The 24,785-nt window shown below is 41.4% G+C and overlaps 1 protein-coding gene across 1 annotated transcript in view; it reads right to left on the bottom strand.

Moving 5' to 3' along the window:
- Nucleotides 1-24,785, bottom strand: part of LOC122817312 (zinc finger BED domain-containing protein 5-like) — a 1,006,885-nt gene that overhangs the window by 912,456 nt on the left and 69,644 nt on the right. The window contains exon 2 of the mRNA XM_044090534.1: nt 22,801-23,121. Coding sequence (XP_043946469.1) covers nt 22,801-23,121 — 321 coding nt within the window. The remainder of the gene's footprint in view (nt 1-22,800; nt 23,122-24,785) is intronic.

Raw genomic sequence — 24,785 nt, 5'->3', positions numbered from 1 at the left:
TGCAAACAAACTAGAGGAATACAGAATAAAGACATCAAGATAGAGTTCCACGAATAGTGAGTACAACAGGACTACTAAATAAGAATTTAAGCATATATTTTTCTCTTGGGGTTATGTTCTTGCTTATTGCCATTAAATTACGTATCCTGGCCGTACTTTATCCTGCACTGTACTCAGATATTAACTTGGTATTTAACCAGCACATCTACCCGATTTCAAGAAAATGAAATCTGTTCTCTGGCCAGATAAACTTGTTTTAATGGATAATGAAAAATGTAAGTAAGCTAGCTATTTACAATCAGTGAAGTCAGTGGATACTACGAGACCTTTACCAACTTAGCAGCTTAATAACAGGAAATAATTCATTACTACAGGATGACAGTTACCTTTTCAAGACCTAAAACCTGCAAAAGAAATGATATTATTATCCAGCCATATGTTCTACCACATTAGTTAAGAAAAAAGAAACGTATACACATTTAAATTATTTCAGCATCCTTAAATTACAGCTGTACAAACTTCTCAAACTATGGTACAGTTTACACAAAGTACAGTTGTGTACACTTAACATAAATGTAGTTGTTCGAATGTATTCACTGTTGCAGTCATTACATTACGGTAATCTGCTGGCAGGTTGCCCTCAGTCGGCCTGAATTCCAAATTCCTGTGTCAGTTGCTCTCTCTTCCACGACGTCAGGTCGTCAGGGGTATAAAACAGGCAGCCAACGCCATTTTCTTTAGTTTTTCTTGCCCCAGATGTCAGGCGCCCCCCCAAATTGGGAGCAAAATTAAATATAAATTATATATACATGCAACAACATAAACTTTACCTTCATCTAAAAGCAAATACACCACAAAGACTGTAGAATATAGTGAAGGAAAGAGACTCCAGAATAAAAAGGGGGGTGGCGGGCGGGTAACCTGGACTGCAACAGTGAATACACTCGAACATCGACATTTATGGTAAGTGTACACAACTGTACTATGTTCTTCGTATTTCACTGTTGCAGTCATTACATTTGGGTAGAATCCCAAAGCTATGAATGGGAGGCTGGAGCTAAACAGCATTAGGGGCAGCTATAAGGCCCTGCAGAACTGCAGTGGCAAAGCCTGCCCAAGACTTAGAGAAGAGAGGCAAATGATAATGTCTTGTAAAAGTATGAACAGAACTCCAAGTAGCTGCTTCTAGAATGTCTTTGGTTGGTACCATTCTGAGAAAAGCTGCTTATGTAGCTGCAGCCCTGGTAGAAAGAGACAATGCCCTTGAGCACTGGTTTACCATGATGTAGGTAACAGAAACGAATGCAGTGGCTTATCCACTTTGAAATAGTCTGCTTTGAAATGGTCTTTCCCTCTGATCCTGCAGCAAATGCCACCAATAGCTGTTCAGTTTTTCTTACAGCTTTAGTCCTGCTCAGTAGAATCTTAGTTGTCTGTGTACGTCCAAGGAATGCAGAATCCGCTCCCCCTTGTTCTGTGGATTTGGATAAAAAGTTGGCAGATGAATAGTTTGGTTAAGAGCCACACTGGAAACCACTTTAGGCATAAAGGAAGGATTGGTCCTGAGGGACACCCTGTCTGGGTAAAAAATGCTAAAAAGGCTCCACAGCCATGAGGGCCTGTAGCTCTGAAACCCTTCTTGCTGAAGAAATTGCCATGAGCAAAGCAGTTTTCCATGATAAAAACTTTATAACTGCAGCAAATGGAGGCAGGGTGAGCTTTTCCAACACAAAATTGAGGTCCCATGCAGGAATTGGCAATCTTCTGGGAGGCCTTAAATTTTTGGCCCCTCTACGATACTGTTTTAGCAAAGGGTGAGAAAAGATCGGTGGCTCTGTGTTGTAATGAGCAGAGATGGCACAGGCATGGATTTTTATTGATGAAAAAAAATAGGCCACTGTCAATCATCTCAGTCAAGTATTGTAAAATCCAAGGAATATTTGGCTCTGCTGTGTCAGTTCCATGTGCTTGGTTCCAAGCACAGGATTTCTTCCATTTATCAGCAAAAGATTTTCTAGTACTAGGCCTCCTGGCTCCCAAAATGACATCCATCACAGATTTACTGAGAGGTGTTTGAATAACTACATGATCAGCCATGCTGCCAGGTTCAGTGTTTGGAGCCGATTGTGCAGCATCTGATTGTTTTATTGAGACAGTAAGTGAGGTACTTGAGGCAAGTACCAAGCTGGGAATTGAAACATATTCCTTAGGATTGAATACCAGTGTTGGCGGGGGGCAGTCCGGGGCAATTAGTATTATTTTTGATTTTTCTTTTCTGACCTTTAGTAGGACCTTGGGAAGAAGAAGCAGAGGAAGAAAGGTGTAAACTGATAGGTTTTTCCAACTGAAGAATAGGGCATCCACTTTCCATGCTTGTCTGTGATGAGCCCTTGTGCAGACTTTGTCCAGTTGATAAATCCGAGGAGAGGCAAAAAGGGCTATGTCCAGGATCCCCCATTTCTTTGTTATCATGCTGAAGACTAGTGGATCCAGTTTCCACTCGTGAGGGTACATAAGGTTTCTGCTTAAGTCATCTGCCAGAGTATTTTGCTATCCTGGGAAGAATTGAGCTTGAAGATGTACTTGGCAAGTCAAGGCTGTGTCCCACAAAGCCATGGCTAGTCTGCAAAGGGGGTATGAATGTGTGCCCCCCCCTGCATGTTTATGTACCACATAACCGTGGTGTTGTCAGTCTTTATGAGTAGTTGCCCTGGATGAAGTCCTTGAAGGCTGTCAGGGCATTTTAAACTGCTAACATCTCTTTTTGGTTGATATGCAGATGCATTTGTTTTGGAGTCCATATGCCCTGAATACATCTTCCCGCCAGGTCGGCCCCCCCATGCATAGTCCGATGAGTCTGTAATTAAGGTTTGGCTGGCAGGGGGTAGAGTGAAGGACTGTCCCATGTTTTGATGACATGCCTCTGCCCACCAAAGAAACTCTTGTTGTAGGGAGGGAATGAGAGGAATCATTGTTTCCAGACTTTGACAATGTTGACAGCATAAACTTTTTAGGTACCACTGTAGTTTCCTCATATGCAGTCTTGCATATGGAATCATTAGAATGCAAGATGCCATGAACACAAAGCCTGCAGAATTTGTCTTGTAGATAACTGGGTTTTTGTTGCCATCTGTTTGAAGTAAATAGTCAGTTGCCTTTGTTTGCCTGGCGTGAGGAAAGCCATATCTGGGCAGTTGTATTCAAGCTTGCACCCAGGAATGTTATCTTTTGAGAGGGTACCAGTTGTGATTTCTTTTTGTTTGTGTACCCCAGGCATGTTAGAAGCCTTTTCACAAACGCCAGATGCTGATGAAGAATGTCCTTGTTCTCAGCTTGAATGAGACAGTCGTCCAAGTAAGGATAGATTTGTATACTTCTTTGTCTGCAAAATGCAATTACTGGTGCCAGGCACTTTGTAAAGACCCTGGACGCAGTAGATAAGCCAAAGGGCAGAGCAGAGAATTGGTAATGCATAAAGACAGCCTTGAAACGGAGGTATCTTCTGCATGATTCCCTTATTGGGATATGCAAGTATGCCTCTTAAGTCTAAAGTCACTAGCCAAGCATTCTTGCCCAGCATGGGCAGAAGTTACTGCAAAGTTAGCATTTTGAATATTGGAACGTTCAGGAATGTGTTCAAAATTGATAAATCCAGTATGGGGCACCAGGCCTCGTCTTTTCTGGGTACCAAGAATAGTCGAGTAAAACCCTTGTTCTTTTTGCTGTTCTGACACTGGCTGAATAGCCCCCATATCCATGAGGGACGCAACTTGTTTCTGTGCCTCTGCCCATTGATTTTTTGGCAGATCTGGCCAACGGTTTGGAATTGGCAGAGTGTGGAAGTGGAATATGTATCCTTGGAATACTATGTTTAATAACCACTTGTCCTGGGTTATTTAGTGCCAATTTTGAGCATAAAGTGCTAATTTTCCCCCCTAAGGGTGCTGCCAAAAGACAAGTGCTTGGTGATGGCAGAGGGAAGTCATTGAGACCGTTTACTGTAGGGTTGTGCTTTATTTCCTCCGGATTTGGAGGTAGAGGCACCCCATTGCTTTGACCTGTAAGAATCATGGGACTGGTATCTAGAACCTTTGGGGCACCTGGATTTGCCCCGTGGAGCTCTGTCGGACACAGGAAAGGACCAATTTTTTGTAGGCCAGTGTCTACTGACTCTTGGTGGCTGTACTTGTAAGAAGTCTTTTACAGTTTGTATAGACTTAGCGTTGTCTTCCATTTTCTTTAAAACCTCTTCTGCCTTAATACCAAACAGGAGTATCATGCTGTAAAGGTGCATCCAGCAATTTAGCTTTAACATGATCAGGCAAATATTGCTCTTTTAGCCAGGCATGCCTTCTAATCACAGATCCAGTAGCTGCGGCCCTGCAGGAGGCCTCTAAGGAATCAAAACCACATTGCAAAGTATGTTTTCCAACTTGTTCTGCTGCATGCAATAATTCCTGCAATTCTTTATTTTCTGCACATTCAGAAATCAACATAATTTTCAGTTTCAGTAATCCCATAACATGCTGTTGATACTTGAGCATATGAAACTGGCAGTTTAAGGCCCTACTTGCCAAGGTTGCAAATGTATAAACCTTCTTTAAAAGGTTGTGCATGTGAAAAATACATGTATCTAAATTAAAAATGAAATTGAATACATAAAATACACACGTACAACCAAAATTTAATAAATAATGTATAATAATACTCAAAAACATTCTCAAAATGCATACAAAAATGTTAAATAGTGTACGCTGCTGTCACATGCACAACCTTTTAATGTTTATATACGTCTTTACTGAGGTTTTGTGTTAACTGTCAACTGAAGTGGACTAGCATTTTGGTTTTAATTGGGGTGTGACTTGTGTATTTAAATGTTAGTTAATTTTGGGTTGGGTATTCTGATGAAGTTCGTCAAGTCGGTCGAAACCTAGGTAAATTTGTGGTTGTACTGTGCAATAAACTGGTCCTTTCAGCTACATTGTGTTCCTTTTTCGATACAGAGTGGATTTATTGTGCTGGTTACTACTTGCAACGAAGAGCATTTCCAGTCGATTGGACTCCTTTCCTTTGGTGTGGCGTTTTTGGTTTATCTTTTCCCCCTTATTTTGAGGACTGGGGAAAAAAGTTGGCAAGTGAATAGTTTGATTTAAATCCACTTTGGAAACCACCTTAGGCATGAAAGTTGGATTAGTCCTTAAAGACACCCTGTCTTGATGAAAAATAATACAAGGTTCCACAGCCATGAGAGCTTGCAACTCCGAAACTCTCCTGGCATAGGTCAGAGCTAACAGAATGGCTGTCTTTCAAGATAAAAACTTGATGTCAGAAGTGGCAGCAGGCTCAAAAGGAGGTAAGGTGAGTTTTTCCAAAACATAGTTGAGATCCCAAGCAGGAATGGGAGGAGATCTAGGGGGCCTTAAGTTCTTAGCTCCTCTGAGAAACTGTCTCATGAGCTGATGGGAAAAGATAGGAGGGTCTGTATTATAATGAACAATAATAGCAGAAGCATGGATTTTTATGGAAGAGAAAGAGACCCTTATGTAAGAGGTCTGTAAGGTAAAGTAAAATCAGAGGAATGTTAGGAATAAGGATCTGAATCCTGAGCCTGCATCCAGGAGCAAAATCTTTTCCATTTTCCTGCATAAGATTATCTAGTGCTAGGACATCTGGCTTCTAAAATGACATCCATAACCTGCTTGGGTAGGAGAGAATGAATCAAAGACCCTGGATTAACCAGGCCGCCAGGCTGAGAGTTGACATGGGAGTGCAGAACCTGACCCTCGTGCTGGGACAGAAGGTTCGGAGTCTGTGGTAATACCCAAGGGGGCTCCAGACAAAGGTTTTTCAGAGTTGGGTACCAAAATTGTCGAGGCCAATTTGGGGCCAGCAAAATTATCATCTTGGGCTTGTCCTGTTTGATCTTTAATAACACCCGTGGAAGAAGAAGTAGAGGAGGGAAGGCATACCCAGAGAGGTTTCTCCAACTGAATGATAGTGCATCCACTTTCCAAGCTAGTTCGTGGAAAGTCCTGGTGCAAAAAATCTGTGTGAGGACATCCCCAGACTGCTGTAATCATCCTGAATATTTCGGTGTCCAGCATCCATTCGTGTGGATCCGACAGGTTTCTGCTCAGACTGTCTGCCAGGAAGTTTTGGTTCCCTGGTAGAAACTCAGCTTGAAGGTCCAGTTTGCAAGCTAGAGCCGTGTTCCATAGATTCATGGCTAGTCTGCAAAGGGGACAGGAATGAGATCCCCCTGCTTCTTTACGTACCACATAACTGTGTTGTCTGTCCATATCAGTAGCTGTCCTGGTTGTAGAAGATTCCTGAAAGCCAATAGAGCGTTCTGTACGGCTAACATTTCCTTTAAATTGATATGCAGGAGCTTCTGTTCCTTTGTCCAAAGGCCCTGCAGACAGCTGCCCTGAAAATGGGCTCCCCATGCATAATCTGAAGCGTCCGTGGTTAGTATCTGAGTGGCTGGAGGCAGACTGAAGGGTTTTCCTATGTTTAGGAGTACATGCCTTGGACCACCAAAGGAATTCCTTTTGGAGACAAGGCAGGACGGTGATCTGTATGTCTAAACTGTGGCAATGCTGAGACCGTACACTTTTTAGGTACCACTGAATTTTCCTCATATGTAGTCTTGCATATAGTACAAGAAGGATGCAGGAGGCCATGTAACCGAAAGCCTGCAGGAATTTCCTTGCAGAAAACTGAGTTAAAGTTGCCAAGGTTTTGAAAGTTGAAGCCAGCTGTAATTGTTTTCTGGATGTCAGAAATGCCATCTGGGTTGTGGTGTTTAGAAGAGCACCCAGAAAAGTTATCTGTTGTGAGGGTGTCAAATTTGACTTTTTTATGTTTACAGAGAATCCCAGGAACTTGAGAAGGTTCTGAACAAATTCTAGATGCTGGAGTAAGACATCCTTGCTGTCTGCCTGAATTAGACAATCGTCCAGATAAGGGTAAATTTGAATTCCCTTGAGTCTGCAATAAACTACTACTGGAGCCAGGCATTTGGTGAAGACCCTGGGCGCAGTAGACAATCCAAAGGGCAGCGTAGAGAATTGATAGTGCCTCGATCCGGCCCTGAACCTGAGGTACTTTCTGCATTCCTGCCTGATGGGAATGTGTAAATATGCCTCCTTTAAATTCAAAGTTACCATCCATGCATTTTTGGTCAGCATTGGAAGTAGCTGCTGTAGAGTAAGCATCTTGAATTTTGGTATCTCGAGAAAAGTGTTCAAGACTGACAGATCCAGAATGGGTCTCCATGAATTTTGCTTGCTGGGAACTAGAAAGAGTCTTGAGTAAAAACCTTGTCCCATCTCTGAAAGTGGAACCAGTTCTATGGCTTTCATAGCCAAGAGAGCCTCCACCTGGTTTAAGGCCTCTAACCATTGATGCTTTGGAAGATCCGGCCATCCGCTTGGTCTTGGTAGGGTATGAAAATGGAATTTGTAACCTCTTGAAACCACATCCAGAACCCACTTGGTCTTGGGTTATATGAGTCCAACTTAGGTGAAAAAGAGAAAGTTTTCCTCCGAGTGGGGCTTCCAGGCAAGAAGTTCCTGCAGCCCAACAGAGGGAGTCATTGAGCCTGTTTTCTATGAACTTGCGACCTGTCCTCTCCTCCCCTAGGGGTGGAAGCAGTCCACTGTCTTGGTCTATAAAAGGCTTGCGTTTGAGGCCTTCCTCGGGAGCATCCGTGCCTACCCCTCTGAGGCCTGTCTGAATTGGGAAAGGACCAATTTTTTTGTAGGCCAATGCCTACTAAATCTGGGTGGCTGTACTTGTAAGAAATCTTTAACCATTTGCATGGATTTTGCCTTGTCCTCCATTTTCTTTATCACCTCTTCAGCCTTAGGTCCAAACAAAACATAATGCTCAACAGGAGCATCCAATAACTTAGCTTTTACTTGATCTGGCAAGTTTTGTTCCTTTAACCAAGCATGCCTTCTAATGACTGTACCAGAGGCAGCAGCCCTACAAGAAGCCTCCAAGGCATCAAATCCACAGTGTAAACCATGCTTCCCAACTTGTTCGGTGGCATGCATTAAGTCATGTAATTCCTTATCTGCCCAGGCAGAAATGGAAGTTAGCTTTTGTTTCAAAACAGACAGAAGAAATTGCTGGTATTTCAGCATATGAAATTAGCAGTTTAAAGCCTTAACAGATAAAGTAGCAGAAGTGTACACTTTTTTGCCCCATCTTTCTAAAGATCTGGAATCCTTCTCAGTGGGAATGGGGTTTTTAGCAGTAGCGGCCTTAACCCCCTTAGGACCCTGAGAAATGGTTTCAGGATCAGCAGTAGGATTCTTGTATAAAAACTGGTGGGAATCAGGAACCCTATAATATCTGTCTGGCTTAACAGGAGCTGGAGGAAAAGAGTCCGGAGTTAAGTTAGCCTCAGAAAAAGCATCATTCACAATATCCAAAATAGGAGGGATAGCCAGGGGTCTATGTTGGGGAAGAACAAGAAAATCCCCAAGTCTTTTCTTAGATTCCTAGTACTCCTGTCATTCCCAGTGAAAATGTTGCCTCATTTCATGTAAAGTTTCCCCTAAAGAGAAATCCTCAAGGGGAGAAGCTGAAGGAATGGATTCCTCAGCATCAGAATCCTCATAAGGAGGGAAAGAATATTCCTGGTCAGAAGAAGAAACTGAAGAAACAAAAAGTCCTAAGTCTTTTCTGGAATCTGAGAAATCCTTGTTGTGCCATTGGAATTGTTCTCTGGCATGTAAGGTTTCCCAAAGGAGAAATTCCTCCTGAGTGGAGAGGCAGCTGGAATGGATTCTTCAATCAGCATCGGGTCTTCATAGAAAGAGGCCTCTGGCTGTCTGTAATAATATCGGGTCATCCATCCAATCAGTGGAGACAGGCTCGGGGGGGCTCTCTCTCTAGGCTCTTTTCTGGGGTTTGGGGGTTGAGAGTCTGGGTCCTTGGAGATCCCAATTAAGGATAATAAATCTTGTGCCCAGAGTAAGCATTTGTGAACTAAAAGGGCCCTGTTTGAGAGGGGTTTAACAGGCACAGGCACTGATGTAGTAGATTTTAGCCCCTTAGCCTTGGCCAACACTTAGGCATAGCAGGGCTACGGGAGGCCACGTGCTGGGGTAGAGACATAGAAGGGATGGGGGTGTCCATCTAATAAGTCAGTAGTAAGTGTAGTTGTAGGTTTCATTTCACAGGCAACCTCAGTAGGAAGAAGGGCAGAAGCCGTATTAGGCTGCATTTTTTGACTTTTTTTTGATTTCGTTTCTCAGTTTAGGCCTTACCAGACTAACCAACCGTGTTTAACCGTGGTTTCGGCGAAACAGCTTTCGATTTGGCGAGTCGAGCTTTTTTTTTAATTTTTTACAAATTGGGTGATGGAACTGTCCGGCATAATAATCAAAATCTGAAAAACAAACTCAAAAACTCCGAGCAAGCCGCATACAAAAGCGTTAGTTGAAGCCTAGGAAAGGCACGCCGCTGCTACGTCGTGGTCTGGGCGTCTGGAGCTAAAACAGTAAAAGGGAAATCTGTTAGGTCTTTTATTTTTGAATTATTTAAAGAGTATTGACTTTTTTTGAGACTTTTTTGAGTCAAGGCGGCTGAGCAAAGAAAGAGTCTAGCCGAGAATAGTAGTATTCGGTAGTAATGTCTCTGGATTGGGTAGTAGTAATCTCTGCGGAGCAGCTTCTGCTTGAGCTGCAAGAAGCGGGCTGCGCCGAGAGAAGAAATGCTGGGGAAAAATGCCTCAGAGATACGACCCAGACGAAGACGTCCAGAGATCAAGTGTCATCAACTGATGCTGACGGGTCCCCGAAGCCCGGACCAGACGAAGGAACCCGGTGACATCAGGAGCCTGATCAGAGGAGACATAATACACTTCCTGCCTTGGCCTTTTATCTGGAAGGGGATGTGAACCTCTAATCATAGTAAGTAAGTCCTCCGCCATCTTAAGTAACTGTTTCTGAGACTTGGATGCCGGATCAGAAGAGGCCTGAGCTGTAGTCTTTGATTTGGAAGGAGTCTTTGCCTTTGTCTTTGCCTTTATTAGGAGCTGAGTAGGCCTGAAAACCCCTTCGGAAGCCGGTACCTGCACAGCGGCTCCGGACCCATCTGAAGGAGCATTGTCTGAAGGTCCTGCAACAGAAATATTCAAAGGCCTAGTTGGCTCCTCGTGGGAGTCCGTTTCGGCCATCGGTTCCAAAATGGCCGACAGGGGCCGCAAAAGCGCCTCACTGACGACGGCCGAACCTGAAGCTGGCTCTGCTTGTACAATATTGTCCAATTTGGACCTCGGAGGCCTGTCTTTATCCTTGCGTCGTTTGTGAACTCCGGTAGCCGGAACCGAATCAGACGACATTTTGTAATTAAAGCGCCTACCGAAGTAATGAAATGCAAAATCGTACCTTCGTTTAATCGTACGTTGATTGAATCTAGCACAAAACCGACAACTAGCTACGTCGTGGTCAGGGCCTAAGCAAGGAATACAGTAAGAATGAAAATCCTTATGAGGTATTTGCTTCCCACAAGAAATACAAATTATTAACTTTTTCTGACATCGGACTGGAGCAAGAAAAAAGTTTCCCCAATGGGGTACTTAGCTTTGAGTAGGAGAAGAAAGTCTTCGGACTGAAATACGTTTAGCAAAAATTGTCAGGAGTCAGCCGACCGGCAAATGCGAACTGCTATCACCGCACGGCAAGAAAGACTGGAGAACATGGCGTTGGCTGTCAGCTTTGTACTCCTGGCGCTCTGACATCAGGGAGCATGGCTGAAGAGCCAACGCCGGACCCAGACTTTGGGATTCTGTCCGACCGAGGACCGTCTTGCCGGCAGGGGAAAACCCTACAGTCATGACTGCAACAGTGAAACACGATGAACATCCCTGTAATATCTGTCTGGCTTGCTAGGAGCTGGCGGTAAGGAGTCTGGAGTCAAGCTTGACTCCGAAAACACATCATCCACAATGTCTAAAACAGGAGGTATGGCTAAAGGGCTATGCTGAGAGAGAAGGAGGAAATCCCTAAGCCTCTTTTTTGATTCTGAGAAATCTTGACTCTCCCAGTGAAAGTGCTCCCTCAAAGTATGCAAGGTTTCTCCAAAGGAATAATCTTCCGCAGGAGATGCAGATGGGATAGATTCCTCTGCATCAGAATCCTCATAGGGTGGTATAGAAAATTCCTGATCAGAAGAGGAATCAGAAGAAATAGAACCCTGATCTGAAGATTCATAATCAGTGTCTTGCCTAGGTCATGAGGGGGTTGGGAACCCCTGATCAAGGTAATTAGGTCTTCAGCCATTTTGATCATCTGCTTTTTGGGCATAGAGGCCTGAGCATGTGACTCATGCGTCGTTTTTTTAGCTTTAGAAGATGCTTTTGTCTTTGATTTTGAAGCTGGCGTCAGTTTTATATAGAAATGCTGAGGCCTGAAGATACCCTCAGAAGCTAGTGCCTGCACAGCGGCTCTGGACCCATCCGAGGGAGAAACATCCGCGGGTACAATAAATTGAGAATCTCGCAGAGTGCCGGAGTCCACATGGGTCTCGGTAGAGGCATGCGACTCGAAAGTAACGGGTATCGGGGCTGCGAAAGCGTCTCACTGAGAACCGACAAACCGGCAACTGGCTTAGGAGAAGCTTTGTTGTCGGTTTTGGACCTCTACGGTCTGTCTCTGTCCTTTTCCTTGCGTTTTTTGTGAACTTTGGTAGTCAGATTGCTATCCAACAACATTTCAGGATAGTTAAATCTGTTTCCAAAATATTTTGAGGCAAAGATATACAGACGCTGAATACTGTGTTGGTTAAATCTAGCCCAAAACTGACAGCTAGGCATGTTATGATCAGGGCCTAGGTAAGGAATACAGTAAAAATGGAAATCGTTATGAGTTATTTGCTTCTCACAAGTAATGCAATTATTAACTTTTACTGACATCGGTATGGAGCAAGAAAAAGTTTCCCCAACAGGGTACTTTGCTTTAGTGAAGACTTCGGTTCTGAAACTCAAATTCAAAAATTGCAGGAGCAGCCGACCGGCACTTGCAAACTGCTTCTGCTTCGGGCACCGCACGGCAAGAAAGACTAAAGAAAATGGCGTTGGCTGCCTGTTTTACACCCCTGATGACCTGACGTCATGGAAGAAGAGACAGCAACCAACGCAGGACCCAAGACTTTGGAATTCAGGCCGAATGAGGGCAACCTGCCAGCAGATTACCCTAATGCAATGACTGCAACAGGGAACACGAAGACCATCAGAATAAACTATGAACCATGTATTTACATCCTGACTTAGAACCAGAATATTTTGAAGGCTGTTAAAACTCTGAATATACCAATAAGCATGTTACTCCATGTGGTTTCCATGAAGGTCATTTACATCTATAGCAACGGAAAAATGAAATATTGGAGTGTACATCATGGAAAATATGGGTAAGGGAGATGTGGCTTAGTTTTACATGGTATGGATGGGTTAATGAAGATGTGCTTAAATACACTTAAACAGGTGTAATACAAAATAGTAGAAAGGTCTCACAGCAGATGCACAAAGGATTTAACCAGAAATACCTCAACAAAGGGAAACATTTGTGGTTTCAAATGTCATTCACTGGGTAAAGAGGATACATATGAAGATATCACTCTGTATGTGCAATACAAAACAGCATAACGGTGCAACAGCTCAGCAGCATAGAAATTTCTAGACAACTAAGCCATGCAGCCACTTACACCTTTCAAGTGCCCACCCTTACCACCTTACCTCCCTTTTCAAGGAATGATGAGCTTTGTCAAGCAAGGGGCAAATTTGTGAATACCCATTCAATAGCCCAACTCCTTTTTAAAGGAAGATAGCGAGTCAAGTTGTTTGATCCAAGGAGACGTTTGTTCCAGAGAAGGAAAAACAGGAGGTATGGCTAAAGGTCTATGCTGAGGGAGAAAAAGGAAAGCCCTAAGCCTCTTTTTTCTCTCCGCAGTGATTTGCTCATCTGATGAAGCAGGTTCAGACCTCTGGTCCTAGTGTTAACTAGAAATGTTCAATTTCAGCAAATATAAGAGGACTTGGACTGCCCCAACCACTAATGGCCGGAAAAGTAAGGTAGTAATCACCCCAAGGAGCCTACAAAACACTGTAAACATGCCTGTTAAATTTGGTTGACTTCTTTGAGACAGTCACCAAAGCCATGGACGAGGGGAAGACTGTGCACACCGCCTACCTTGACCTGGCCAAAGCCTTCGACACTATTCCCCACTTGGGTATAATAGATACTCTCTCTCTCAACTAGGCATCAATCTGTATGTTACCAAATAGGTAGCCAACTGGCTCACTGATAGGACTCACCTAGTTAAAATAGGGGAAGCCACCTCAAACAGTAGACTTGTAATGAGCTGTGTAGCCCAGGGATCGGTCTTGGGTCCTCTGTTGCTTGGTTTTGGCCTGCACCTTAGAAAAGTACATACCAATGGGCGATGGCTGATCAAGTTTGCAGATTACAGCAAGCTGGGCACTGCCATCAATTCACCTAGTGATGTGGACAGCCTCAAAAGGTTTCACCCAAACAAATGACTGGTGCTAGAAACATGGTCTCAAACTGAACAAAAAATGCATAATCATCCCATTTGGGGAGAGTAACATCCCCACAAATAATCACATTAATAACAAGGTCCTAAGCACACAATCAGTCGTGAGTGACCTGGGCATCCAAGTTGATAGCAAACTGACTTTTAACCACCATATTACTTCCGTTGTACAGAAAACTTTCTACATGGCCCACCTTATTAGGAAGGGCATCTCATCAAGGGACAAGGAGATCGTAACATCCCTGTATTCTGCCCTTATAAGATGCAGCAGCTGGAGAGACCACAGAGGTTCCTCACCAGGAGAATCCAAGGCTTTAAACACCTACCATACACAAACAAAGCCCTGCCCCTCTACTCGGTCTCATACAGACTCCTCAGAGGTGACCTCTGTCTGACATACAAAGCCAACTCAGACCCCGCCTTGATGGGACTGCTACATATCTGCAAGTCGAGCTCCACTCAAGTACCCCGCGCACCCGACCTGGTCTGTGACATCAATAGGACTTGCTGGTGGGACATACTTGTGTCGCAGAGACGACTCTTTGTGTGGAATAGACTCCCTCTCCATGTCAAGCACAGTATCTCATTAACCCTTTTTAAGCGCAACCTAGATAACTGGATGGGGAACAGAAAATACACCCCTGGGATTCCACCTCTGTCCCTGCTGGACAGGAGCATCGGATGCTGACTTGTCAGAACATGGGCTAAATTACTGGCAAGGCTAGTAGGGGCCTCAGGGCCAATAGCCTAGTAACTTCCTATGATTCTAAACAAAGCTTTTAGTTTCAGTCAATAATGCTAGCTTCCTTTGACCCTGCAAAAAGTATTGTTTGTGCGTTTCTTCATAGGTTCATAGGTTCATACTAGGCTATCTGCCCTAGGGCATTTATAAGCCTAGCCAGAGTTGTGTGGCTTTCACCACCCCTTAGGTTGAAGAATACTATACCCATTAGTTTGCCGTGCCTCTGTCCAGCAGTGATACAGAGACGATCCCCGGGGTAAACCTACGATCTCCCATCCACTGGTCAAGATTCCTCTTGAACAGAACCAGCGAGGTGCTCTGTCTCACATGGACCGGGATTCTGTTCCACAGCATAGGGAGTCTCTGGGTGATGAATCTGTCCCTCCAGCACGTCCTATTTATATCCGTGTTGAGGTTTAAGTCTCTTGCTCTTGTGGCTCTGGTGGATTTGGATTTTTGAGGTGGAGCATGTCCATTAATTCCGGGTTGGACATGGCCTTGTATGTCAGGCACAGGTCACCTCTGAGCAGACGGTATGCGACTGAATAGAGCTGGAGTTTCTTCAGTCGGGCAGCATATGGCATATTTTTGAGCCCCTTTATCCTTTTGGTGAAGAACTTTTGGGGTCTTTCCAATTGCTGCAGGTGTCGGGTAAGATACATTCCGAATGGGGCATTGTACTCGATCATTGGTCTGATAAGTGAAGAGTACATGGGAACAATGACCTCCCTTGATCTGGATGTGAATCCCTTCTTAATCAGGTGGGCAATATAGAAGGTCCTCCTAACCACTTTGGCAATGTGAGTGTCAAAAGAAAGGTTACTGTCAACATGGGTCCCCAGGTCCCTGATAACCTCTTCTGTGCTTAATGGATTGCCACCTATGTGGTAACTTGGGGTTACCTTGTTTTTACCAAAGGGAATAACTATACATTTTTTGGCGTTTAGCTTAAGGCCATGGCTCTGGCACCAGTTATCCGTTTCTATGAGACCTCTCTGAAGGATATCTGTGTCTGATGGATTTTCAACTATGGCGCCCAGTTTGCAGTCATCTGCAAACTTTGTCAGCCACAATCCTCCTATGTTTGCCTGCACTTCTGAAAAGTAGATGCCGAACAAGAGGGGCCCAGGACTGAGCCCTGTGGGACACCGCCAGACCGCTTGGAGTCTGTCATGGCACCAGCAACTCTAACACTGTGGGTTCTGTCCTTGAGCCAGTTTGCAACCCATCTTGTGACATATGGGTTTACATTTAAGCTGGTGAGCTTTTCTATGATACCAGAGTGGGGTATTGTGTCGAAAGCTTTTGCAAGGTCAAGGTAGGCTGTGTGAACTGCCTTACCCTCATCAATGGCCTTGGTGACCGTTTCAAAAAAGTCGACCAAGTTCAAGAGGCATGATCTGCCCTTGACAAAGCCGAATTGGGTAGGATCCAATGTCTGTAGGTCCCCTATGTCTTAAATTAAATGCTAGTAATTATCCAGGTCTCAATGAAGCTTTATCAATAGGTGTCTTATTAAAGTTAAGAAGCTTGGTGAGATAATTAATTTCAATATTATAATTGATTAATTTATATTTATTATATTACATAAATAAAAATTAATTGATAAACATAATAAAGTTTATGACCAGTGAACTAGTTTGTCCCTATGAAGTGTCCTGAATATTTGAGAAACACATTTAGTTTTCATCATCATACATATTTTAAATTTGATAATTTTTATTGACTAATTCATTATTTATTTCTATTTTTCTTTTTTTAATCTAGCTTAGTCATGAATTTTATATATTTTTATGACTTGTAATTTAATTATTACATCTTGAGGTATCTAGTTGTTTTTGGTTATATTGTATAAATGAATACATACTTGTATCTACTAGGTGTTTAGAAGTGGATTCAGGATAAAATGGTTGGAAGTTATATTTATTTTCACAGAGATCTATTTGTTTATTTTCACAGTGCATCTCTTCCAGTAACATACCCTTTGTCTTTAAAAATGGTGTTTCCAATATGAATAACTAATTACTTAATTTATTGATTAATTATGGCGTCTTTTTTGTATAAAATGAGCGAAATTTATTTGTATTTTGTATTCTGATGAAGGCCATCTATTGTGTGCCGAAAAGCGCTTAAATTAAAGTACGTTGTGTTCCTGTGCTGACTGGTCGTGGATTCTATTTCCTAGTTTTGGATTTTGTTTGTGGAATTTTATTTTCTTAGTTTGATGGCTTCCGATCCGCTTCCAGCTGATCACTCGAACAAGTCATTCTGCTTGCTGAATGAATCTAATGTGCCGGGTAAATAGTTTTCAAACACTTCTACACCGGACTCTGAGTCTGTTAACTTCGGGCTCCTTTTGGGTAAAATAGATGCACTGTGTAAACGTTTGGATCTCGTTGACACTAATCAACGTTTATTTTAAGAGTTTATGGAGGTTAAAACTACTTCTGCTAATGTAACCAGTTCTAATGTTACTTTCAACGGACAAACTTGTTCTGTTATCAACTCCGATGCCGGTGATGTCAGTACGCCACCACCGGGGCAAAGGTCACCAGCTTCTTTTGCACAAGCGGGTAATAATACAGATACAGCATCCCAAAGAGGTTTAAACTCTGTATCCTTATCTGGTGCAAGTTTAACAAATAAAGCAACTGTTAACTTAAGTGGCGAGCGAAATCTCCCTGTGCCAAACGGGGATTCACCTAATATAGCAGTGATCATCAAGGACTGCTTTGTTTTTGGTAACAATTCAGCAGGATTACCTCGCCCTAGCACAATGAACGGAAGTCAAAACCAAGACACAGTAAATAAACCGGACATTGTAAGTAATTTAAAAGCTTTAGATAATTCATTGTTAAAACTGAAAAAGACACAGTTGGAAATTGCCTATTTTAAGGAATGTCTTAATGTGAACATTATACCTAAAGGGTTGCGCAGAATGCAATATCCTACTGGGCTGGTTAACCAGTCCCCTTTTCATAAAGAACTACTACAACTTTTTGAGCAACAAGGTGCTGAACTACTCAATTTAATGATTAAACATTATTCATTATTTGTGACTGAATTAACTGAAACAGTATTGGACTTGGACAAACAGGTTACTAACCATGCTGAATTTTTCAGATATAAGTTTGACTACTCTAGATCTATTTAAAGTATTGACAAGCATTTATTTAAATTATAAACTAATAAGTCCAAGAAACTGGAAAGAGACATTAAAGCATATAAGGAAGGCACCGCTTATCCTGTGCCTTCCCCAGCCCAGGCTTGGCAACGACCATCTATTGTTAATTCAACTAACATTGTTTGTAACGCTTGTAATACCTGTTTATCTGATGATCATTTGAGTTGTGAAACAAGAATGTGTGATAACCAAATTGTTAATAATGACGATTTGGATAGCAATTTTTTGGATGATGAAACTGAATTCCCTACTCTTAGGAGAAGTGAAAGACTCCAGAACACTGCTAAAAACAATCACAATTTTAACCAAAGACATAACTGTAATTTTGTAGCTGCCCCTAGTATACCGCCTAATTCAGGGTTTAATGGGGCAAGACCTAAACAACAAAGAAATGTACATAAGTTTAACACAAGATCTAAAAATTTTCAATAGAGGAGGCAACTGGATATAGCGAATTTTTTAGTCAACCAGTCTCCCCCTCCTTTGACACACATGAAGTAAATTTAGATACTGGTTCTTTGGAAGAGCCTGAGGTCTTGCTAGATGATTTAAAAGTTTTGGGCGAGCTACCAAAACCTATCATAATGTTTAATAGAAATAAAGGCTTTAAAGTTTATAATTTCTCTTCTTGTCCGTTGTCTCAGGACCTTGTAGATTTACTAGCTAAGGGGACAACATATGTTCCTTGTACTAAACTTAACATTACATCTGTGATTATGGACCTTAAAAAATACACTAGAAAATTGAATCTTCAATATTTATTGGGTAACATTAACAATGTAGGTTCTCTAGGTGAATATTACATCCCTAGTACGCATAATCCACCACTCCACCCTGTCATACAAACTTTTGAGAGTGTTTGCGAGTTAGATTTGAGATTTCTGGCTAACGTAAGAAGGAAAGAGCCCAGTAACCTGGAAGAACTGGATCTAATTAAATTTGTCCACTCACAGAAAATTAGATTATGTAAACCAGATAAGGGGGGTGGCATGGTTATCTTTGATATTGATGATTATAATCTTAGAATGAGTTCTTTACTTAATAGTGATGCTTATGCCACTAGTTCTAGGTCAGAGGTAAACTCTGCTTATGGTTTAGTTAAATCTTGTATCAATGACTTATTCATTGAGGGATACATTGATAGTGAACTTTTAAACTATCTAACTACTTCATTTCCTGTTTACCCTGGTTTCTTTGGAATTCCAAAGATCCATAAAGACCTGTATGAGCCACCTATGAGACCATTGGTGGATGGTAGGGGGTCACCATTATATGTTTGCGCTAAGGTAATAGATGTCACACTACAGAAAATAGTTGCTCAAGAAAAACAAATCTGCAAAGATTCCTGGTCTTTTTTAAGTGAGATCAACAAACTGAAATTTGATGGAGATTCTAACTTTTTAACAGTGGACGTAAAGGATTTGTATACTTGCATTCCTCATGACACTGCTATAGAATGGGTTACACTCATGATGTATAAATATCAGCTTCCAAAAAAAGAAATCTATTTAGTGTCTGAACTTCTAGACCTGGTCCTCTCTTACAATTTTTTCATGTTTGACTCACTGTTTTATAAACAGAAAATAGGAATAGCTATGGGCTCACCGTGTGGAGCTAGCGTAGCTAACCTAGTAATGGCCTTTTGGGAATCTGATTTGGTCTTTAAATCAAATTTGTATCCGGAATCAGTTGTTTTTTTACACTAGATTCCTGGACGATATCTTTATGTTGATTAGAGGTAATGACCAATCCGCATCCTATATAGTTGACTTTCTCAACAAGTCTACGGAGTTCTTGGAATTTACTTATACTTTCGACTATTCTACTATTTCCTATCTGGATATAATGTTATCTAAAAGATTGGATTTAAATTGTTATGTTTCAAGAGTTTATCGTAAAAAAACATACTCTAACTCCTTCCTCCACTTCTCAAGTTGTCACCCGTTTCATCAAAAGAAGGCTGTTATCAAAGGGCAATTAGTCAGAGCTGCCCGGATTGTTACTCTCAATAAAGAGTTTGATGAGGAATGCCTTTTTTTAAAAACAGCCTTTTTGAAGAGAGAGTACCCGGTTGAGCTCATTGACGAAATTATAGCCGAGGTCAAATCTAAGAGGGAAAATAATTACTTTAGGCCTTTATTGGCTATACAAAGTTTAGGCCCTCACAGCCTTTCTGACAACTTGGGTGGTGAAGGCATTAATCAAGTTCAATTGAATCACAACTTAGATTGTTTAAATGATGTCAAAATTGGTCATTTGTCTGATTGTAGGTTAAACATCGATATAAACCTTGAAATTCCATTTAACATCTCTAAGATTGACAGAAATAGAGTGGTTTCATTTACCACAACCTACACCAAATTGAGTCCTGAATGTATTAACATTTTGAACAAAAATTGGAATTTGTTCAAAAATAATACATCTTTAATAAACAAAATAGGTTACAAACCCACGGTCACATTCAGGCGTGGTTTAAACTTGAAGGACTCTGAGATTTCAATCTGACTTGTCGAGAAAAACAACTGGGATGTTTAAATGTGAATCATGTAGTATGTGCAAACATGTCCTGGTTAGTAACACATTTATATTGGATAATGTATCATACAAATTAAGTGATAAATTTAATTGTAATTCAAAAGGTATAGTTTATTTGGCCAAATGTTCTTTATGTGCCGCCTTCTATGTGGGTAAAACTGAGCGTAGACTCAGAGATAGGATTTATGAACATATCTATGCAGTTACCCACAAGAAGGCGGACAATGCATTGGCAAAACACATTATGTGTTTCCCTGACCATGTATTTAAGTTCTTGATCATTGATAGATTAAACATTAATCCTAGAGGGGATCCTTATTCTCTTAAATTGTTAGAGTTAGAATTAAAATGGCAAATTAAATTAAATGCTAGTAATTATCCAGGTCTCAATGAAGCTTTATCAATAGGTGTCTTATTAAAGTTAAGAAGCTTGGTGAGATCATTAATTTCAATATTATAATTGATTAATTTATATTTATTATATTACATAAATAAAAATTAATTGATAAACATAATAAATAAAAGTTTATGACCAGTGAACTAGTTTGTCCCTATGAAGTGTCCTGAATATTTGAGAAACACATTTAGTTTTCATCATCATACATATTTTAAATTTGATAATTTTTATTGACTAATTCATTATTTATTTCTATTTTTCTTTTTTTAATCTAGCTTAGTCATGAATTTTATATATTTTTATGACTTGTAATTTAATTATTACATCTTGAGGTATCTAGTTGTTTTTGGTTATATTGTATAAATGAATACATACTTGTATCTACTAGGTGTTTAGAAGTGGATTCAGGATAAAATGGTTGGAAGTTATATTTATTTTCACAGAGATCTATTTGTTTATTTTCACAGTGCATCTTTTCCAGTAACATACCCTTTGTCTTTAAAAATGGTGTTTCCAATATGAATAACTAATTACTTAATTCATTTATTGATTAATTATGGCGCCTTTTTTTGTATAAAATGAGCGAAATTTATTTGTATTTTGTATTCTGATGAAGGCTATCTATTGTGTGCCGAAAAGCACTTAAATTAAAGTACGTTGTGTTCCTGTGCTGACTGGTCGTGGATTCTATTTCCTAGTTTAGGATCCAATGTCTGTAGGTCCCCTATGTCTTTATTTATGAGTTCCGTTATGATCCTCTCCATAGCTTTGCAGACCAGGCTTGTTAAGCTTATGGGGCGGTAATTACCAGGGTCCGTAGAAGCACCGCCTTTGTGGAGTGGGACCACAGTTGCCGTACACCACTCTTTGGGTACGTATCCTGTGGTAAGGCTAAGATTAAACAGCAGCCTTATGTGTGGGTTTACTTCCTCATTGAGTTCGTGTAGCACACAGCCGGGGACACCATCCGGTCCCATTGATGCTGTGTTTTTAGCTTTAGAGAGAGCAGCTCTTACCTGGGCATTTGAGATGATTGGGAGGCTACACTCTGCTGGGATAGATATTTCTCCTTTTGGGGGGGAGGGAGGGGAGAAATTTTCACTGAACCTGTCTGCCAGTATGTTTGCAATGTCTGTGGGTTCAGTGATTTTTGTATCATTTTGGACTAATTCTGAGCATATCTGGGAGTTTCCACCCAGATTTCTAACATAGCTAAAAGAAGGCCTCATGATTGTCTTTTGAGTCCTTGGCGATTTTTCTCTCAAAGTTGGCCTTGGATGATTTTATGAGTGATCCTAGTTTTTTACTAGTATTGATCAGAGATGTCTTCCCTTTTAGGGATTTTGCTCTATCTTGTAGTAGCTTTCTCCTCTTGTTGTAAAGTTTGTTTATGGCTGGGGTCCACCAGATCGGGCGCTTGCCTTTGGTGGAAAGGGTCTTGATTTTATTTGGGATTGCTTGATCCATGCAATCCTGGAGGTGCTCGTAGAAAGCATTTGTAAGGGATTCAGCAGCGTGGGCTGTGGTTTCCAATGGCTCAAGGGCCTTGAAGGATATCACACCAGTCTTAAGAAGTGCAAAGTTGGCTTTTGAGAAGTTCTTCACTGTGGTCTTTTTTGTTGGGGGTGGGGGCGGGATGTGGATCTTCAGTGAGATTAGTTTACGGTCTGATCTCACCAATGAGGGATATACTTCTGGTGTGGAGCATTTTGTCCCCATGTTTGTGATGATCAGGTCTAATATATTTTCACCTTTCACCTCTTGTGGGAATGGTGACAAGTTGTTCCATAGCATTTGAGTTTATGAACTCCAGGAACCTTTGGGCTAGGGTATCATTTTAGGATGATGGTTTTCAGAATTTATGTTTCAGAAAACTGAAAATAGAACTAGCGTGCTTCAAATGAATGTAAGTTACTCTTTCTAAAACCCACATGTACTTGTCAGAAGAAAAACATTTCTGTACTCCTCTCATAAAGGGTGTACATCGCTCTACAGTTCCCGTATTTATACAGACTACAAACTAATTCCATGGTTGTGCAACAGTGGGGAAGGGAGAGGCTCTCTAATACAGCTCATGGCAGACTCGCCCAAAAAGAGATCTAGCAGTGCTTGTGACCAAACTGGCAGATCCCCATCAAACACCCATTGACTACTTCCAGGGAAGTCAAAATAAACTACTGCCTATGTGATTACATTATACTATCGTGAACATGCTACAACCAAAAAGCTAGCTGGTAATAAACACGGACTTTGATTTAAATACAAAACTCTCCACTTGCACACTACGTGGTCCAACTTTGGCTTAAATGTACCCTTCTGGTTAAAAAAATCCCCTTCCCATCACAGCATTGTTCAAACTAAACTCTTAGAACTTACTTTCTCTTCTTTTGGTGGACGGCCCCGTTTCCGTGATCCTTGATCCTGTCTGACTTTTGCTGAACGTTTTGGACCTTTCTCTCCAGCATTAAAACGTTTTTGTTTTTTGTCCACCTTTCTGATCTTTTCTTTTCCTTCAACCTTCAATTTAGTTGTCTTTCCTTCAATTCTCATAGCCTTGTGGTCAGTTTTATTGAATTTTCCTTGAACTTTAATTTGTGTTCCATCTTTCTTACTGCTTTTTGCTTTCTCTTGTGCTAGGAACTGTTTTTTCTGTTTGCCTTTGTCTTCAGATACAGAGCTCTGAGAAGATACCTGGAACTAAACAAAATGCAAACAGCACGATAAAAATGTAAGCAACATATTTTAACTGACTTTTTTTCTGCAGTTTGACTAATCACATTTGTTTTAACAATGAAACTAAAAGCATAACTTTTCTTTACTTCAGTTAATATTCTGGTTTTTGACCATTTACCATTTCATGATCTCAGGCCACAGACATTGGTCTTTCTATAGCCAGTTCATTAACTGTCCTATATATATGTACTCTTCCCCCCACACACACACCTGTGTAGGAGGAGAGCAAAAGTCAAAAAATAAAGTTATCTAACCATTATTAGTGACTAGATTTTTTCCCTCTCATGCCCTAAGTTCTCCTTCTGTAACAAACGACGCTTTGGTGTGCAACGCATACACAGCTCAGACTAAGGAATGCACACTGCATGCAACCCACTGTACTGACAATGTAGTACCTCTGCCCCAACACTCACTCACAAATGGATTAGTTTCCTGCCTGAAGCAACCCACAACATTCCAGTAAGTGACACTTCCTGGAGGTCAGAGAACACACAACTTCCCCTGAAAAAGAAAAGATTGCCACTGTCTGTTCAATACCCTCCAAATCCCTGGCTGATCTAGCCAACTGGGTTGTTAGCTGAAAATGGGTGTCAGGAAGTGGTAACTGCTGGCTACGGAAAGAAGAATGAATACTTCTCACCACTGTGGCTACTTACACTGAAAGAAACTGGCAGACAACCTGACAGCAGGGCTACAGCTGGCCAGTACCAGAGATGCAATATTCATCATCACCACCAGTCCAAGTGATGACGTACATACTTCTGTCAGTTCTTCCGTGGCTCTGTTGTAGGGAACTGTCCTTGCAACATGTTCTCATCGATAATGCTGATCCCTTACTTCAACTCAAACCATGCTTTCACTAGTGACAGGAAAAGCTTTGGTACTAATATTAACACAATGTCACTGGAGGCAAAGCTCTCACATAAAAGTACTCCTAATGTCAATAAGGTTGCCAGTAGTACACACAATGCACCCATCACACAATTCACAGGAGACATATCAACCCACATATGCCGATGCACATAAATGTAACATTTCTAAACCACAAAGACCACCTAGAAGAAGCACACAAACATTCTCAGAAGCCCCAAATGCACTCCTTAAAAATAACACACATATCAACACATAGATCACAAAGAGCTACATCTCATGGAGCCTCTATCTCTAAGTCCATAAGGCAACCCACTAAACAATCCAACATTCTAGTCATTGGAGACTCCATCATGAGACACACCGATGTCCCTCTCACCAGGCTGAGTAAGAAGAAAGTCATAGTCAGTTGCTTATCATTTCTAGGATCTGCAATATTACGCACGCACTCAGGTCACTGAACTGCCAGTACCGACATGACTCAGTCATAGTCCTTATGGGAGTAAATTATCAGAGACGTACCTCCCTAGACTAGAGGAAGACAGACATCATGGAGCTCTCAGAATGCGCGTCTCAGGCTGGTATGAGCCTAGCACTGAATAGCATTTTATCTTCTCTAAGGAAGATTCCACAAGAGGAACAAAAGATGATTGATTTTAATAACTGGCTTAGTTTCTGGTGTCAATCTAAGGGGTTGCAATATTTGTCAGCACGGAAGGTGGTCAACAGACCACACTGCTTTGACAGGGAATGGTCTG

Source organism: Protopterus annectens, chromosome 12.part0 (assembly GCF_019279795.1).
Source record: "Protopterus annectens isolate FY-2018-M chromosome 12.part0, PAN1.0, whole genome shotgun sequence".
NCBI classification, from domain to species: domain Eukaryota; kingdom Metazoa; phylum Chordata; order Ceratodontiformes; family Protopteridae; genus Protopterus; species Protopterus annectens.
This window is presented reverse-complemented; position numbering and strand designations above follow the sequence as displayed.